We start from the raw sequence: 16,106 nt of genomic DNA, 5'->3' as shown, positions 1-16,106 counted from the left end.
CTTTCATTTATGGAAGGGATAAAAGTTCCAAGATAGGGAGGGAGTTTTTGTTTAGTGTCTTAAGAAATTGCGACCTGTGTCTTCCTCCTGCAGAATCACTGGAAAATTCCTTTGAAAAATACGCGGACCCGGTTTCTGGTCCAATCTCCCTCCCCTGGGAGATTCTCAGGCTCTCCTTAGGTACACTATTATTCTGATCCCCATTTCACTAGTGTCTGTCTGGATGCAGTACAGGCACCCCAACGGACTCCCTGAAGCCTCTGCCAATGGGGGCTTACACCCTCTTTCCTCTGGCCCCACAGTACACAGCAGCCCAGAAAACAGCTTCCAGCAGACTATATTCTGGAGCTGTCTGTCCTCGCTCCTCCCCCTGAACGTGCAAGCCCTGGGCAGTATGGGGTCGGCCCCTATCTTTTATTAAACTGGAGTGACTGTACACAAACGGACCCTCCCCCTCTCCGCACTCCCAGGCTGCAAAGATTTTATGCCTTCTTTTCAGCACTAGCTAAAATCTAACAAGAAGGTCTGAATCCCACAGGGTTCTTCCTACTCTCTAGTTTGGTTTTATTTTAAGCCCAACAGCCTAGCTCCACATCCCTCTTTCGCAGCTTCTTTATTTCCCTCAAGCCGGAAGCACCGGACCGCCATTGAGCACAACACTCTCGGAACTCAAAAAGGCAACCTCAGCAGGGGGCAAATAGAACGAGTTTGGGCAAGAAACCCGTCATCACACCCTGCGCTCCCATAGGCCCAAGCCACTCCACGCTGGGTGAGGCGCTCTTAGAGTCTGGTGCAACCCAGATTGGAGCCTGAGGGGACCTCTTGTGGACATGCCCGGAAATGCACTCGAGAGGAACGTGAAAGAAAATCAATACACTAAGGCACTCCAAAGAAAGCCCCATGAACCCCTACAGGCTCCTCCCCGCTCCTCCCTCGAAGATCCGCCTCCATCCTGCACTTCGGCTGTTGATTTCTTTCCCCTTTGTTGACTCGGCCATCGGCCCGCCGGGCCTGGCGTTTCCCAGAAGGCCTAGCGCCGGGAAGGGGTTTGCAGCTGCTCCGTCATCGTGCGGCCCGACGCGAGCGAGCCCGCGCTCGTGTGCATCCCGGCTCAGTTCCTGGTCTCTGGTGCGAGCGTTCACTGGAGGCCCCGGCCTCGGTCTCCGGACTAGGCCGCGACCCCGGGTGCCATGAAGCAGGAGGGCTCGGCGCGGCGCCGCGGCGCGGACAAGGCAAAGCCGCCGCCCGGCGGAGGGGAACAAGAACCACCGCCGCCCCCGGCCCCCCAGGACGTGGAGATGAAAGAGGAGGCGGCGACGGGTGGCGCGTCAACGGGGGAGGCCGACGGCAAGGCAGCGGCGGCGGCGGCTGAGCACTCCCAGAGAGAGCTGGACACTGTCACCTTGGAGGGTACGAGAGCCCGGGCCGGGGACGTGCCGTGATCACGGGTGACAGCGCCCCGGTGATGCAGCCTCCACCATCCCCGCTTCCTTAGGATCACCGCTAGTGCCCGCCTCCGCTACCCGGACACTCCCGACCCCAGACCCAATAACAACCTCTCCAGGCTCGGGACTCCTCCCTTCACACACACCCCCTCCCCTGACCTGGGGTTGCAACTAGAACTAGGTCTCGCTGGGTCTGTAGACTCCCTCTTCTAAGCTCTCCCCTCTGACCGATATATGATTGATCCCTCTAGAAACCAGTGGTTGTGCGTATTTGTGTGTGTAGAGGGAGCCAGGATGACGCAGAATACTGGCCCCTGAGTTCTGAGAGTGTACAAGAAGTTTCCGTTGTCTTGGTTACCTTTAACAAACTCCCCTAAAAGAACCATTTCTACTTAGTGTCTTGCTTCCTTATTTCTCTAATTACGGTGCCCAAACGACCCCTTTGCTTTTTTCCTCTGCTTTCAAGCTCTTACTCCTACTGTTTCTAAACGGTTTAAACACATACACACTTTCAACTTTTTGTCATCGTTCTTTGAATTCCCAATACTCACCTTGGACCTAAACTATATACCAGTCCCGCCGTTTCTTTTCTCCCAGGTGTCCGTTCCCAGTTTTCTAGCGTTCTCTTGTTCCTCCGAGTTCATATGTCACTCTTCCTGCTTAGAGCATCCTGCCCACATTTGGAGTGGGTAAAGTGAGAGCTTCCCAACGTCCCCCTGGGGCTGTTTTCCCGGTTCTGGATCAAGTGGGACCTGACTGTTGGGTTTTCTCTCTACTTAGCTGTATGAGAAACTAGCTCAAAGACATTGAGATAAGCAAAGCTATGCTTCTGGATGGCGCTTTTGAGGATGTGATAGTGTTGACTGCATCAGCTCTTCCTCTAAAGTTGGGCCACAGGATCATATCTAATAAAGAGCCTTTTACCTAAAATAACGTCGGCCAGTGGCAAAGGTGCCACTCAGCATTACTTACTGCGTATGTGCGTAGGTTTCTTTTAAACACTTCATTTTCTATTATAAAGTCACTCATGTTCATTTTAGAAATTTTGGAAAATATGAGAAGTCTTAAGTAGCAGGGAAAAAAATCAACCATGGTTAACATTTTTTCCTGTGAAATTCTCCTGTGCTTTCTCATAATTGAGATTGAGTTATCTACAGTTTGGAACAAGGCATAACTGAATACAGATGATTTTGTGTGTTTTCATTTAACATATCCATAAACCTAGTGAGCATTCAGTTTATTCCAGAGACATTTATTGAATACCTGATGTAGTGGTTAAGATTACAAGTTCTGGAATTAGTTTCTTGATCTTTGTAAATGAGAGTAATAGTACCTACTTCACTGGGTTGTTGTGAAGATTAAAATGCATAGAACTGTGCTTAGTACGTGGTGAACACATAGTAAACCCTCTGTAAATATTAGCTCTTATTATTCTATCATTAATGTGACCCAGGCATCCTGTGCCAAGTTTACACAGGTAGCTAAGAAGCTACCAATTGACTGCATCCCTTTATTCTTGAACATCTGTTTCCGGTTTCTTCCTATTGTAAATAGCTTTGTGACAGTCATCTTTGTGCCCGTTTTTGATTTACTTTTATAAGTATTTCTTCAGTATAGATTCTCTATATGGCTGAATCAAAAGGGTGAATGTTTTTAACGTTGGTAAGTGTTGTCCAGAAAAGCTGTTCCGGTTTACATTATACCAGCAGAAATGTCCTGTTGGCCCCTGTACTCTGTTATTTTAAAAATATTACTAATTTATTAGTTGAAAAATGTTTCTATTTGCACTTATTCGAATCCCAGTGAAATATGTTTTTCCTATCTGTTACTTGTTTGTCTTTCCTCTTTTTGTATTGTCTGTGTTCATTTTTATTTGTCTTAACCATTTATACAAGCTCTTTGTAGAATAAGAATATGAATCTTTGGTCACATTTGTTGCAAATAGTTTTCTTTTTTTTACACAGTTACTCAGAAGGATTTTTTTTTTTGAGGAAGATTAGCCCTGAGCTAACTTCTGCCAATCCTCCTCTTTTTGCTGAGGAAGACTGGCCCTGAGCTAACATCTGTGCCTATCTTCCTCTACTTTATACGTGGGACGCCTGCCACAGCATGGCTTGCCGAGCGGTGCCATGTCCGCACCCAGGATCCGAACCTGCGAGCTCCCCCACCACGGGCCGCCGAAGCGGAATGTGCACACTTAACCGCTGCGCCACTGGGCCAACCCCCAGAAGGATTTTTTATGAACTTGAGGTCATCAGTCTTTTGTGTGTGGGGGGGCCGATTTCTCCCATTGTTTGCATTTAGAAAGTCTTTTCCTATTTAGAAATGTGATAAATCCTCATGTGTTTGCTTTGTTTCTCATCGTTTTTTCCTTTCTTCCTCTTTCTGTCACTCTCTACCCCTTCCCCCACCCCCTCTTTATTTTTTGTTGTCTCTTTTTCTTTTTTTTAAATGAAAGGTGTAGTAGCTCTTTTCTTCCATTTTGGTAGGTAGTGTTCTTGTTTTGGTGAGGAAGATTGACCCTGAGCTAACATCTGTTGCCAGTCTTCCCCACCCCACCCCCTTTTTTTTCTCCCCAAAGCCCCAATACATAGTTGTATATCCTAGTTGTAAGTCATTCTGGTTCTTCTATGTGGGATGTGCCATAGCATGGCTTGATGAGCGGTGTGTAGGTCCACACCCACGATCCAAACTGGTGAACCCTGGGCTGCTGAGGCAGAGCAGGCAAACTTAACCATTTGGCCATGGGGCCAGCCCCTTAATTATGTCTTAAAGTCAATCTATGGAATCCATAAGTATTGCTTAACTTATTAGGGCAAAAGAGGTGATTGGCTACATCCTGCCCCTTTGTAAGAGGCTCTCTAGGGCTACTTGCCTGGAGTGATGGGAGAGTAGGAAGACTTGGAAGTAACTTTTTTCCTCCTCTGGTACTCCACAGACATCAAGGAGCATGTGAAACAGCTGGAGAAAGCAGTTTCGGGCAAGGAGCCTCGATTTGTGCTAAGGGCCCTGCGGATGCTGCCTTCCACATCACGCCGCCTCAACCACTATGTTCTGTATAAGGCTGTGCATGGTTTCTTCACCTCAAATAATGCCACTCGAGACTTCTTGCTACCCTTCTTGGAAGAGGTAGGTGGGTCAAGCCGGCATAAAGGGGCTTTGACTTAAAGAGGACTTGATCTCGGACCCGCGGGATATAGTTGTTTCCCATCCTAAAGACCTGTCTTATTACCTGCAGTAGCAGAGTAGTGAAGCAAAGTAGCCCATTTTGTTACTCATCTGCCCACTAACAAGGGAGCCATCCTTCTGCCCTGTAGTGTCATTCTTCTGAGTCAGGGAAAGGAGCTGGGAATCAGGACCCTTCCAGCCAAACTCATTTCACACTGCCCCCCAGCATGGACCCTCTCCTCCAGTTAGGTGACATCTCCCTTGCTCTAGGAGGCGGTGCCACTTCCTCTTTGCCTCCAAAGCTTCACCGTGGAGGATATATAGAATAGTGGTTAAGAGCACAGGTTTTGGAGATATAGTTGAATTTGAATCCAAACTCTACCATTTGGTACTTGTGAGACTTGGGCAATGACCTGACCTCCTTGTGCCTCCTTTTCTTCATTTGTTAAATGTGATAAACAGATCTGAGAGGCTTGCGGGGAGTGGGATAAAGCTGTTAGAACAGTGCCTGGCACAAAGTGCATGCCACTGAAGTTAATCTGATGGTGGTAGTGGCCTCCGCACCAGGAGAGACCTCTCCTTTTCCTTTCTGCTGTAAAATCCTCCGTATCATTCATGGTATAGTCCAGGTCCTGCCCAAACTTCATTGACCCTTCCACCACCTTTCTCTCTCTAAAACCCCATATGTTACAGTCTGTTCCATAGATGTAAAAACTCAGGGGCTGGCCCGGTGGCGTAGCTTGGCAAGCCATGCTGTGGTAGGCGTCCCACATAGAAAGTAGAGGAAGATGGGCCTGGATGTTAGCTGAGGGCCAGGCTTCCTCAGCAAAAAGAGGAGGACTGGCAGTAGTTAGCTCAGGGCTAATCTTCCTCAAAAAAAAAAAAGAGAACATAGATGTAAAAACTCAGAAAATCCTTTAAGGTGGAACAAGGCAGAGTTTATTGTCTGGAAAGGGGAAAGCACCATCCTCCAACCCCACCGGGAATAGTTTTAACCTTGACTTTTCTAAATTCATCCAACATGATCACTTTTGGAGCTAACTGTAACACATTATTCCGGTTTTGGTGACTAGATCTGAAAAGAAATACGGTGTATATGTCAATTTCCTCTTTTCCCACCAAAAAAAATTTTGTCTCATTAGTGTGTTTTTTGTTTTTTGTTTTTTTTTTGTGAGGAAGATTGACCCTGAGCTAACATCTGTGCCAATCTTCCTCTTTTTTTTTTTCTCCCCAGAGCTCCAGTACATAGTTGTATTTCCTAATTGTAGGTCATTCTAGTTCTTCTATGTAGAATGCCACCACAGCATGCCTTGATGAATGCTGTGTATGTCTGTGCCCAGGATCTGAACTGGTGAACCCCGGGCTGCAAAAGCAGAGTGCGTGAACTTAACCACTCAGCCATGGGGCCGGCCCTTTGTCTCATTATTCTTGATCTCGTCTCTAGAATTGTATCTCCTCATTAAACCGTATCTGATAGAATTTGCAGTGGTTCCAGGTATGGTAATTTAATCTCTCTCCTTAGATTGTAGGCTCTTTGAGGGATCCTTAGATCATCTCTTCTGTGCCCATCATCTTCTGTGAAGATGTCTGTTATACTACCGTAACCCCTTATTGTAGGTATTGTATTACCAGCCTCCTTGACTTCCTTCGGGAAGAGATTGTGTCGTCTTTATTTTGTATCCCCAGCATCTAGAAAAATCTTGGCACATCGCAGGCACTCAATAAATATTTGTTAAAATATGTAAGTGTTCACTAAATTCTGATTGACCTGACTGAGCTTTTCCGTGGTAACTCACATCCTCTCCCAGCCCATGGACACAGAAGCCGATTTACAGTTCCGTCCTCGAACAGGAAAAGCTGCGTCGGTGCCCCTCCTCCCCGAGGTGGAAGCCTATCTCCAGCTCCTCATGGTCATCTTCCTGATGAGCAGCAGGCGCTACAAAGAGGTACCAGGGCCAGTGCCGGCGGTTGGCATGCCCCAGGCGGTGCGAGGGGTTTGCGGGGAGGCCGTCTCTAGCGAAGAAATGGGGATATCGCTGGGTTACTGACTATCCCCCAGGCTTCCCCCGTGTGAGAATGCGCCTGACCCCGCATCCTGGGAAGCCCCTCAACTCCTGCATGGGCACCGTGGGAAAGGGCTGGCAGTGGCCACTCTACCTGTCTGTGGTGCAGGCCAGCATAGTGGATTCTTTGGGGGAAAGTAGGGGATTTGGAGACAGAAAGACCTGGGTTCAGGTCCCAGCTGTACCTTAGGCAATTTAATTTCTCCTAGCTGTATATAAAATGGGAAAACACTGTCCACCTTACAAGATTATCATTAGTACTAAATAAAGTAATATGTTTAAAACTACTTAGCGTGATGAGCTGCACATAGGAAGCTCTCACAATGCTTTAATAAATGGCAGCTGCTGTTATGGGACTGCACGCCTCCCTTTTGGATACTACACTTCCGCCACTCCCTCCAGCTGGGGCCAACTTCTTTGTCAGTCACAGCCACTGTCCCAAGCACACACTCAAGAAATGACGGGTCCCACTCCTCAGTTCCATATTTTGTTTTTCCCTTGCGTTGCCAACTGGTTAGTTTTTGTTTTGTTTTGTTTTAGATGTGATTGAACCCGCTTTAAAGTGTACAGTTCAGTGGTTTTTGGTAAATTCACAAAGTTGTGCAACCATCATCACTATCTAATTCCAGAACATTTTCATCACCCCAAAAGAAACACCGTACCTGTTAGTAGTCACTCCTCATTCTCCCCTCACCCCAAGGCCTGGCAACCACTAATCTACTTTCTCTCTTAGGGACTTACCCTATTCTGGACATTTTGTATAAGTGAAATTATATAACGTGTGGCCTTTTGTGTCTAGCTTCTTTCACTTAGCCTAATGTTTTCCAGGTTTATCCGTGTTGTAGCATTTATCTGTACTCTATTCCTTTTTATGGATGAATAATATTCCATTGTATGGATATGCCACATTTTATTTATCCCTTCATCAGGTGAGGGACACTGGGTTGTTTGTAGTTTTTGGTTGTTATGAATAATGCTGCTGTGGACATTTGTGTACAGATTTTTGTGTGAACGTGTTTTCACTTCTTTAGGATATATACCTAGGAGGGAAATTGCTGGCTCATGTGATAGCTCCATGTTTACCTTGTTGAGGCACTGCCGCTTGATTCTCTGTTGGCTGCCTCCCTAGGCACAGAAGATCTCTGATGACCTGATGCAGAAGATCAGCACTCAGAACCGCCGGGCCCTGGACCTCGTGGCAGCAAAGTGTTACTATTATCATGCCCGGGTCTATGAGTTCCTGGACAAGCTGGATGTGGTGCGCAGGTACCGGTGGCCAAGGTGTCTCGCACGGCCCTGGGGTCAGAGATGTGCTCAGTCACTACCACAGAGCTGTGTACTTGCAGAGAGAGTTAAGCTGTTAGATAAAAGGTGCCCAGCAGAAAATTGGGGTAATGGTTAACATGCCCTGGGCCATGGAGGGGTTGAGAGAGGGACTGATACTAGATGAGGAAACGGAAATAACCACCAGGCTGTATGAACTGCCCCAGGCTCTCCTCACCCCACCTCAAGGGAAGACATTGGTAGGTCAAGGGTAGAAGGACAGGCTGGAAAACATTTCACTCCTCTGCTGAAAACCTGCAGTGCCTTACCCCTTCCCTCAGAGAAAAGCCAAAGTCCTCATGACAGCTTATAAGGCCTGACTTGATCCAGCCCCTGTTCCTGCCTCCTTGACTGTATCTCCCACTGCTCCCCCAGCTCTCTCTCAGCCACATTGGCCTCCTTGCTCTTCCTTGGCATCCAGGCACACACTGCCTTACAGTCTTTGTGCTGGCTCTTCCCTCTGCCACAAATCCTCCTCTCCCTACCTCCTTCAAGCCTTTGCTTAACTGTTACTTTTTCAGTGAGTCCTGTGCTGACCAAGCTGTTTAAAATCACCCCCATCCTCCTCACCTCCTGTGGTCTCCGTTGCACTTACCCTCATGTCTCCATAGCCCCTACCACCTTCTGTCATGCGACATAATACACTGCTTATCATGATTATTGTCTGGTTCCCCCACTAGAATGCTAGTCCCCTGAGAGCAGAGTTTTGTCAGTCTTTGTGCACCTAGAATAGTCACACATTTAGTGAATAACCAGAAAAGCAGTTTGTATCACTTTTTAAGGAGTTGAGAGAATGGAGAGGTCAGAGGCAGTTCAAAGAGTTGTGATTTGAGGCCTTTGGCGTCTTTTTTCTTTCCTTCTTGAAGCTTCTTGCATGCTCGGCTCCGCACAGCCACGCTTCGGCATGATGCGGATGGGCAGGCCACCCTGCTGAACCTCCTGCTGCGGAACTACCTGCACTACAGCTTGTACGACCAGGCCGAGAAGCTGGTGTCCAAGTCCGTGTTCCCCGAGCAGGCCAACAACAACGAGTGGGCAAGGTACCTCTACTACACAGGTGAGCAGGGGCCCAACCCCAAGTCAGAGGTTGGCTCGCTTGGTACACGTTTTCTGAAAATGTGGTGCGCTCGGTGCTTGAGGCCCGTTTGGCACTCTGGTTTACAGGGGGTTTGGATGACACCCTTCTCTTGATCCACTCTCCTCTTCTCTGCGCCCAGGGCGAATCAAAGCCATCCAGCTGGAGTACTCAGAGGCCCGGAGAACAATGACCAATGCCCTTCGCAAGGCTCCTCAGCACACAGCTGTCGGCTTCAAACAGACGGTGAGCTGCAGTTCTCGTCCCTTCGCCACTTACTCACCTGCTACCACGGTAGTTGTTTCCCTATAGGAGGGACCAGGGAAAGTTTCCTTCATCTTCATTAGCTGAAAGGTTGCATCAGATGTCTGGGCACAGCATTGTTCAGAGCACTTCGAGCAGACACAACCTGCACCTCTAGCAGTTCATGTTCAGCATATTCTCCTTGATAGATGGGTTTGGAATATTCCTCATTCCCCAGCACTTCTTACAGTCCTTCCAGGCATGGGCCTGGATTGTGTTGATAAACTCCAGGCTCTTACCTGGTCCCTCACATGCCTGTTAGGGAGCAATGTTGTCTGTGGCTAGGGAACCCAGAAAATCTCCCTAAGGCTGACTGACTCAGGCGGAGATAAACCTTGGCCACCTAAGAGCTGTCAGTCACAACATATTTTTTGAGTGCTGATCTTGATATTAGGCATTGTGAGGGATAGAAAAGAAGGATGAGAAATGGTATTTGCCTTTGAAGAAATAGAAGAAGAACACTGACTCAAAGTTTGTGTAAAGTCACAGAGCCTGGTAGCCAGAATTTGGACCCAACTTGCCCAACTACCAACCTCTGCTCCTACCTGATGCGACATCCACCTCCTAGAGCCCTTGCCTAGAGCACAGGCTGCAAGGATGGGTCAGTGTGGTGGGAGATTTGGTTCGTTTCCGTTCAGCAGTTCAGAAAAAGCCAGATTTGGTTTTGGTCAAATAATTAAAGAGATCTTACAGAAAAAAGTTAAATTTGATCTGATTTTTGAAAGATGGGTGGGATTTTCACAGAAAAGAACAGCTTTTCAGACACAAAGGTACATGTTCAAGATGTTAGATTGCTTAGAATATAAGGCACACACTAAAGTTTCTTCTAAAAATACAAATAATTAACATATAGACTGTGTCAGGTACCAGAGGAGAGGCATTGTGGGGTAAAGCAGTGTTTTCAAACCAGATTTTACTGTGGATGCGTAAGATTTCAAAATTTTCTGTGGTGGAGCCAGGTGGCAGAAAGGAGCAGAGGGAGTTGGACTGAAGTCTTTGGCCCATGGCCTGTTGGTAAGGGAGCTGGGAAAGAGATGGCTTGGCTGCTTGAGAGGAGAAGAAGCAGAGTTGGGGGAACTTTGCACCCAGAGAGACTTAAGTAATAGGTGGTGGGCCAAGGCCTTCGAGGAGACAGGAAGGAATGGGATAAAAAGAGCACACGTGGAGAAGCTAGCTTTAGGTATAAATGGGAAGGGTGAGAATGGTGAAGAGAGACATAAAGAGGAGTCCACAGTGGAACCCTTCAAAAGCTTATCTGTCCAGAGTAAAGTCCACATTCTCTCCTTGGGTGATCTTATTTCTTTCATAGCTCAACTCTTCCCCTCCGTGGTGCTTCACCGAAGTCTGTTACTGATTGTCTTGGTCTGCTCGGGCTGCCATAACAAGGCACCACAGACTGGGTAGCTTAAACAACAGAATTTTATTTTGTGACAGTTCTGAAGGCTAGCAGTCCAAGATCAGGGTGTCAGTACAGTTGGTTTCTTCTGAGGGCCTCTCTTTTGCTTGTTGATGACCGTCTTCTTCCAGTGTCTTCAATGGTCTTCCTTCTGTGCGTGTCTGTGTCCTAATTTCTTCTTATAAGGACACCAGTCATGTGGGATTGGGGCCCACTCATATGACTTCCTTTTACCTTAATTACCTTTTTCAAGGCCCTATCTCCAAATATAGTCACATTGTGAGGTACTGGAGGGTTAGGAACTTGAATGTATGAATTTGGGGGTTCACAGAGCACCAGACCTACAAATCCAACTTCCCACCGCACATCTCTTTATAGATAGTCCCTCACACTCAGCTTGTCCAGAACAAACCCCCCTGGGCGCCCCTCACCAGTCCTTCCTCCTGCTCTTGGGATCCTTGGGATCGTCTCAGACTCCTCTCCCCCTCCTTCCCCGTCACTGAGTCATCTGTTGATTTGCCTCCATGTCTTTTGTATTTGCCTCCTCTCTCATATTGCCAGTGCCCTTGTTCGAGCCACTAACATTTCTTGTTCCACACAACTGCCTGCCTAAGCAGAGCTCAAGGCCTGTCTTTGCCTTGCCCAGGACGCTTGCATTGCTCTCCACTGCCTGCCCAGTAGAGTGTCGTAAGTCTTGTGAGGTGGACAGGCCAGGGAGTATTGTTGTTATGCCCATTTTAGGGATGAGGAAACCAAGGACTCAGTTGCCCAGCGTTTCCTAGCTGATGAATGGAGACTAGACCTCAGCATTCTGTCACCATCTCTGAAACCAGCCTGGCATTCAAGACTGCATGTCCCCAGACTGGCCCCAGTCATCCTTCCTGATAGCCCCCATACTCCCTCGAGGAGTGTCCTCGCACTTGCCTGCCTCTGTTCCAGCCTGTTCCCTTGACTGAAATGTTCTCCCTCCTTTTTCTGCTTTTTCAGAATCCTTAAGGCACATATTAACATGGGTTTCTCCTCACTCACAGATTACTCCAAGGACAGGGCAGCCTCGTGGGTGTATGTGGTGGGGTGAAGAGCCCTTGCCCAGATAGGGGCATGATCACCCACCACCCATTTTAATCCCTCACCTCCCTCGTGACACTTGCTGTTGGGTGATTCAGCTGTCTGTGTTCTGTCGCCCCTACTTTGTGGGAAGCTCCTTAATTGCTGGGCATTGTCCCCTCCGCTGTAGTTTTCCTTACACGGCGCTGTATCCACGGTAGGCACTATTCAGAAATACCGCACGGTTTTATGGAGGGAGGAAGGGCCCGATTTTCCAGCCAACTTTCTACGTCCATACACAGCTCGTTCACCGAGGTTCTGCCAGGCTCCTTTCCTCTGCTTCTGCCTCTACCCAGATAACTAGTTCTACACGTTGTTCACCTCCTCTCCTCCAGAAACATCCGTGTCCTTAACCGGCATCTTTGACTGACTTTCCATTCCATTCCCCAGGCCTCTAGGCCCTGTTCCCTCACCATTTCTGAGCCACAGAGCCTGCCCAACTGGCCTATACTTCAGAGCGTTGCCCTTTCAGAGTGGTGTGTGCACTGACTGGCCAAATGAAATGAAGCTTAGGGCTGAGTGCCTGGCTCCAAAGGCGGGGTTTCAATTCCGTGCCCAGCACAGGTGTTGAGGGCTTTTTCCTCTCTCCGTGGGCCTAATCACAGTGCCACTTTCCCCATTTCTCAGTATGTCTGACTGAATCGAAGCCCCATTTCATTCTCTTCCACCTGGTGGAGCTCCTTGCCCACTGCGTTCCTGTGTCACACTCTGCCAGGTGCACAAGCTTCTTATTGTGGTGGAGCTGTTGCTGGGAGAGATCCCGGACCGGCTACAGTTCCGTCAGCCATCCCTCAAGCGTTCGCTCATGCCCTACTTCCTTCTGACCCAAGGTAAGGCTGGTCCCCCTCCTGGAGCCTGCCGGACCCTCTGGCACTGTGGCCTCTTTGATGTGTATACCCATTTGCATCATCTAATCCACTCCTTGCCCCCCTGCAGCTGTCAGGACAGGAAACCTAGCCAAGTTCAACCAGGTCCTGGATCAGTTTGGGGAGAAGTTTCAGGCAGATGGGACCTATACCCTCATCATCCGACTGCGGCACAACGTCATTAAGACAGGTATGGGTCAGGCTCTGAGGAGCCCCTGGGAGAGCAGGACCTAGACTAGGCTTCTCTAGGGGACGGGGACAACCCTGTGGGTGCCCGTGGGCAGGTAAGGGTCTGTGCCCACCCTGCTCACCCCATCACTGCTTCCTCTTCAGGTGTGCGCATGATCAGCCTCTCCTATTCCCGAATCTCCCTGGCCGACATCGCCCAGAAGCTGCAGCTGGACAGCCCAGAGGATGCAGAGTTCATTGTTGCCAAGGTGGGGCTGGTTCAGGCACCGCAGTGGCCCAGGTTGTTCCTGCCTTAGTTCAGGGGTGGGAGTGGATGGAGATTGGCCACGGAGGGGGTGGGTGAAGCGGTGGCATAGCCCTTTCAGGGAGTGCTGGTCCTGCAGTGACACTCAGAAGTTGCCGGAGAGAGACAGAGTGTGTGAGTGTGTAAGAGTAGAAGGAGGATGAAGGGATGGGACAAGAAGGTCTAGGACGTAGAAGATGGGCTTTCTGGTGACTTTTCCTCCCTTGGGGACCTGCAGGCCATCCGGGATGGCGTCATTGAGGCCAGCATCAACCACGAGAAGGGCTACGTCCAGTCCAAGGAGATGATTGATATCTATTCCACCCGGGAGCCCCAGCTCGCCTTCCACCAGCGCATCTCCTTTTGCCTAGATATCCACAACATGTCCGTCAAGGTGAGACGCCCTTGGCTGCAGAGGCGAGCTTGGCAGCAGCACGCCCCTCCCTCCACACCTGGAGATTCCTCGGAGAAGATGGGCTTGGTTTGGGCCGGGTTCCCAGCCCATCTCTGTAAAATCATTGAATGGCAGGGCAGGGGGCCCAGAGGGGGCAAAGCACTTTGCTTGTGGGACCTTCACAACACCTTCTGTTGCTTTTAAAGGATCTGGTTGCCAGGGAGGACCAGACAGGGATTCTGGGTGCAGGGTTCTAGATTTGTGTCCAAATTTGAGGCATTTACCTTCTCTGAGCCTCTTTCCCACTCTGTGAAGCTGAGAGTGAGACATGACCTGCCCTGCCTGCTTCGCAGGGTCAACGAGATTGAATGAGATCACTGTGTTAGGGCACTTAGGAAGTCTAAACTGTGTGGAAGGTAGGGCTGGGGTCTAGTTCCGCAAAAGGCTATTAAGTCCTTATGTCAGGCACTGAATTAGGTGGTGTTACTGTTTGGCGGCCGAACTTTTTCCTGGTCTCCTTCCCCCAGGAAACCAGGGATATTGCTGCCTTGCGTAAAATCAGCCAAATGCCGTGCTCCACAGGCCACACGAGGCCCTTTGTGATCGGTGCCCAGGCCTCTAGCCTCACTTCCCACGACCGCTCCCCCTACTCTCTTCCTGCTTTCTCATCCTCCTCTCCGCCACTGAACCCAGCCAGGCCTTTTCACAAGTTGACTCCTCTCCTGGAATGCCTTTCCTCCGTTCCCATTACTAGTCCATTCTTCCTCCTTTTTCTCCTCAGTGCAGTGCCCCTCCCAGCCCTATAGAGAGAGTTGGTCATTTATACCTCCAGATCCTCCTAATTCTGTTTTTTAGTATTTACCACTTGGTGGTGTAATAATTAGTTTCCATGCCTGGCTCCCCCACTAGACTAAATTGGAGAGTGAATAACCTATCTTAGTCATATCTAATGCCTGGTACACAGAAGGAGCACAATAAATGTTAAGTTGATGCCTCCTCTTCATCTTGCTCCCGTCTCTGCTATGCTTCAGGCCATGAGGTTTCCTCCCAAATCGTACAACAAGGACTTGGAGTCTGCAGAGGTAAGCTGCCTTCTTCTTTGAGTGAGACTGAAAGCAGAGAGGGAAGTGGGGAGTTTCTGGAAGATCGGGGCCAGCTCCGAAGCTTTGGTAGCCCCTGACCTTGGGATGGGCCAGGCTGGGTGAAGCACTGAGGGAGCGAGCCCGGCTGGTCCTCAGCAGCCCGGCCCTCCCCACCCCCTTCCCCAGGAGCGGCGGGAGCGAGAGCAGCAGGACTTGGAGTTTGCCAAGGAGATGGCGGAGGATGATGACGACAGCTTCCCTTGAGCTGGGGGGCTGGGGAGGGGTGGGCGAATGGGGATTGGCTCGTTATCTTCCCCCTTCGGGGTCCCTTGCCCAGGGAACTGGCCCCTTTTTCCACACACGGCTCACAGACTGCATACATGCAGGGGCTGAGGGGTGCAGGGAACCAGCCACCCCCACCTCACCCCAGGGCCCCTCCCCAGCCGGTGACGTAGCACACAGTGGGCAGGAGGGCGGGCAGGCGGCCTCCCCAGGGCAGGGTCCTGGTTAGTGATGTGGGCAGCGAGATGGGGGGAGTAGCCCTGTGCTCTCCTCCAGGGAGTAGGGGACTGGAATTGGGACATGTGTTGGGTTGTACGTTTTTTGAAGCTTCAGTTATGATTTTTAAACAATAAAAAGTTCTCCAAAGCTTTTTGTGCACCAGTTAATGATTATGCTTTGCTCTCAAACCTGCAGTATTGACAGCGTCAGATTTTTTTTCCTGGTCTTAGAGTACTAGCCCCAGGTGCAATCTCAGGGCCTGATGTGGCTGCAGATGAGGAGGAAGCTGAGGGCAGGGGAAGAGACGCTGAGCTGGGAGCAGCGGGGCCTGAGTTTACTCCGTTTCATATCTAACCGGCTCTCAAACATTGGGCAAGTCACTAAACCTCGGGCTCCTTTCCCACATCTGTCAAGTAAAGGATTAGGCTTAGTGACCTCTGGCTCTAAAATTAGGAATCTAGGGGGCCAGCCCCATGGCCGAGTGGTTAAGTTCACGCGCTCTACTTTGATGGCCCAGGGTTTCACCAGTTCCAATCCTGGGAGCAGACATGGCACCACTCATCAAACCTTGCTGAAGTGGCATCCCACATGCCCTAACTAGAAGGACCCACAACTAAAAATACACAACTATGTACTGGGGAGCTTTGGGAGAAAAAGGAAAAATAAAAAATCTTAAAATTAGGAGTCTAGATTTATAGAGGATCAAAGAAAAGGGAAGAGTCTGACCTTTAGGTGAGGTTCGCAGAGGAGAGAATATTCTGATGAGGCTGCAGCAGGTGGAGAGCAGGGTTTTGCCCAGTTGACCCTTATGGAATGGGGGATGGGCTCCTTCCCGAGAACAGAGTTGGGGTCAGGCAGGAAGGGGCTCCCTGAGGGGGCTCCATGGTGGGATGGTGGGAAAATGCACCTGC

The 16,106-nt window shown here is 49.5% G+C and overlaps 1 protein-coding gene across 1 annotated transcript; it reads left to right on the top strand.

Annotated features, from left to right (window-relative positions):
- Positions 1–870: 870 nt before the first annotated feature.
- PSMD3 (proteasome 26S subunit, non-ATPase 3) lies at positions 871–15,342 on the top strand. The gene is made up of 12 exons (XM_008518906.2): positions 871–1,410; positions 4,384–4,574; positions 6,422–6,559; positions 7,806–7,942; positions 8,866–9,056; positions 9,217–9,320; positions 12,596–12,710; positions 12,817–12,936; positions 13,080–13,183; positions 13,457–13,612; positions 14,644–14,694; positions 14,881–15,342. The coding sequence occupies exons 1-12, from the start codon at positions 1,191–1,193 to the stop codon at positions 14,956–14,958; spliced, it is 1,605 nt and encodes a 534-aa protein (XP_008517128.1). The 5' UTR covers positions 871–1,190; the 3' UTR covers positions 14,959–15,342.
- Positions 15,343–16,106: the final 764 nt, after the last annotated feature.

Source organism: Equus przewalskii, chromosome 10, assembly GCF_037783145.1.
Source record: "Equus przewalskii isolate Varuska chromosome 10, EquPr2, whole genome shotgun sequence".
Taxonomy (NCBI): Eukaryota; Metazoa; Chordata; class Mammalia; order Perissodactyla; family Equidae; genus Equus; species Equus przewalskii.
The sequence above is the reverse complement of the archived record's forward strand: the minus strand, read 5'-3'. Positions and strand labels throughout refer to the sequence as shown.